This window comes from Trichechus manatus, unplaced genomic scaffold, assembly GCF_000243295.1.
Source record: "Trichechus manatus latirostris isolate Lorelei unplaced genomic scaffold, TriManLat1.0 scaffold00315, whole genome shotgun sequence".
NCBI lineage: Eukaryota > Metazoa > Chordata > Mammalia > Sirenia > Trichechidae > Trichechus > Trichechus manatus.
This window is the reverse complement of record NW_004444251.1, coordinates 570,679-572,320: the sequence shown is the minus strand read 5'-3', so window position 1 is coordinate 572,320 and position 1,642 is coordinate 570,679. Positions and strand designations below refer to the sequence as shown.

At 32.1% G+C, this 1,642-nt stretch overlaps 1 protein-coding gene across 1 annotated transcript in view; it reads right to left on the bottom strand.

Moving 5' to 3' along the window:
- Positions 1-1,147: 1,147 nt before the first annotated feature.
- LOC101342057 (methylsterol monooxygenase 1) overlaps positions 1,148-1,642 on the bottom strand; it is a 14,377-nt gene continuing 13,882 nt past the window's right edge. The window contains 3 exon segments of the mRNA XM_004391296.2: positions 1,148-1,482; positions 1,485-1,530; positions 1,532-1,594. Coding sequence (XP_004391353.1) covers positions 1,436-1,482; positions 1,485-1,530; positions 1,532-1,594 — 156 coding nt within the window. The 3' untranslated portion in view covers positions 1,148-1,435.

Sequence of the window (1,642 nt, the reverse complement as noted above, 5' to 3'; positions counted from 1 at the left end):
CCACAATACAACATATGCCTTTTAGTAAAAGTCATGTGAAATTAATATCAAGTACTAAAAAAGTTATACCACGAATTACTGTGCAGCTACTTGTTTTATTTTTTTTTTTAGGTAATGACAAGTTGGGATTAAATGAATCCCATGATTAATTAGAATACAAGTGTGCTTTCTATAGCTGGGAGAACATATATTTTCAAAAAGAGTCACATGTAGAGTTTTCTCCTTTATTTCTGACTCGATATCTAAAAACTGATATCCAATTTTGCCTGCCTAAGATGAGAAGCGTTAATCTTGCTACTTTAGTGGTTTAAAATAATTCTCAGAATACGTCTTTGTGGGCAGAATAAGCCCCGAGTCAAATGCAATGAATGTAGAATAATTTTAAATTAATAAAAAATCAGGATATTAGGCATTTAAAAAGTCATTAGATATAAATAATGTGCCACAAAGGTCTTCCAATAGACAGAAAAGAAGCATCTGAAATATGTACATATTACAGGTCAGTGCATTTGTCAAAAAAAATTGATGGACAGAAAAAAAGAGAAATGTTCTTTAATGAAGGCTCAATGTTTCAATACAGATATATTTTTTTTTTCAAAAAAGAGATAGGCTTAGATTCATTAAAGAAGGATAAAGGAATTGCTAATCTTGAATTATGGTATTTAACCAGATTTCTAAGAAACAACAAAAATATATTTATATGAACATTAATCTTTCAGGAAAGGCCTTTCTAAGCAAGACACTAAAGCAGAAAGCCATAAAGGAAATGACTGATAGATCAGACGACATGAAAATTCAAAACTTTAGTAACATGAAAAAACCGTCAAGAGTTAAAATTCAAATAACAGAGAGAAAATACTTACGACATATATAAAACAAACAAAGCTTATACAACCAATAGGAAAAAGACATAAACCTAACAGAATAGTGGGCAAAGGATATAGAAAGGTAACTTAAAGAAGAAAAAATTAATATTGGTCAATAAACGTACAAACAGACGCTTAGCCTGAGAAGACAGAGAAGAAATGCAGACGGAAAAACTGAAAGTGCTTTCTACCTAATATTGACAAACACTTAAAAGAGTTTAATGCGTAGGTTTGGAAGGATGTTGGGGAAAGGGAATACTCTCTCACATTCATGGTGGGAGTGTAACTAGGGACCGTTCTGAAAGGCAGTTTCGCAGTACCTATCACAATTTTATTTGCCGAAATAATAATGAATATATTCTCACGATTGCACAGCATAGAGAGGGTAACGGTCCCCTTGTGTTAGACAAATATCTCTATTACTGGAAATTTTGTCCAATGATTAGTCTTTTTTTTTTAAATAATAACATTTAACAAAATTAATTTCTCCAATTAGTCTACAGATAATCTTAGGAGCATGAAAATAAAGACATTTTATGATACTTAATCACCTGACTGGAAAGCATAACTCACCGACGGATATCAATAGCTTCTGTCGAACGAAAGGAGAGCCAACCCAAAGGAGAATTATACGATCACATAAAAGCATGCCTCCAATAAAAAAATCCAGTTTCAAACCATAAGAGTTCCAGAGGATGTGCATATAGAGCCTCCATTCCAAACGGAGCCTAAAACAAATGTGTAAGAATTCCTTAATATATTCTATGTTACTTACG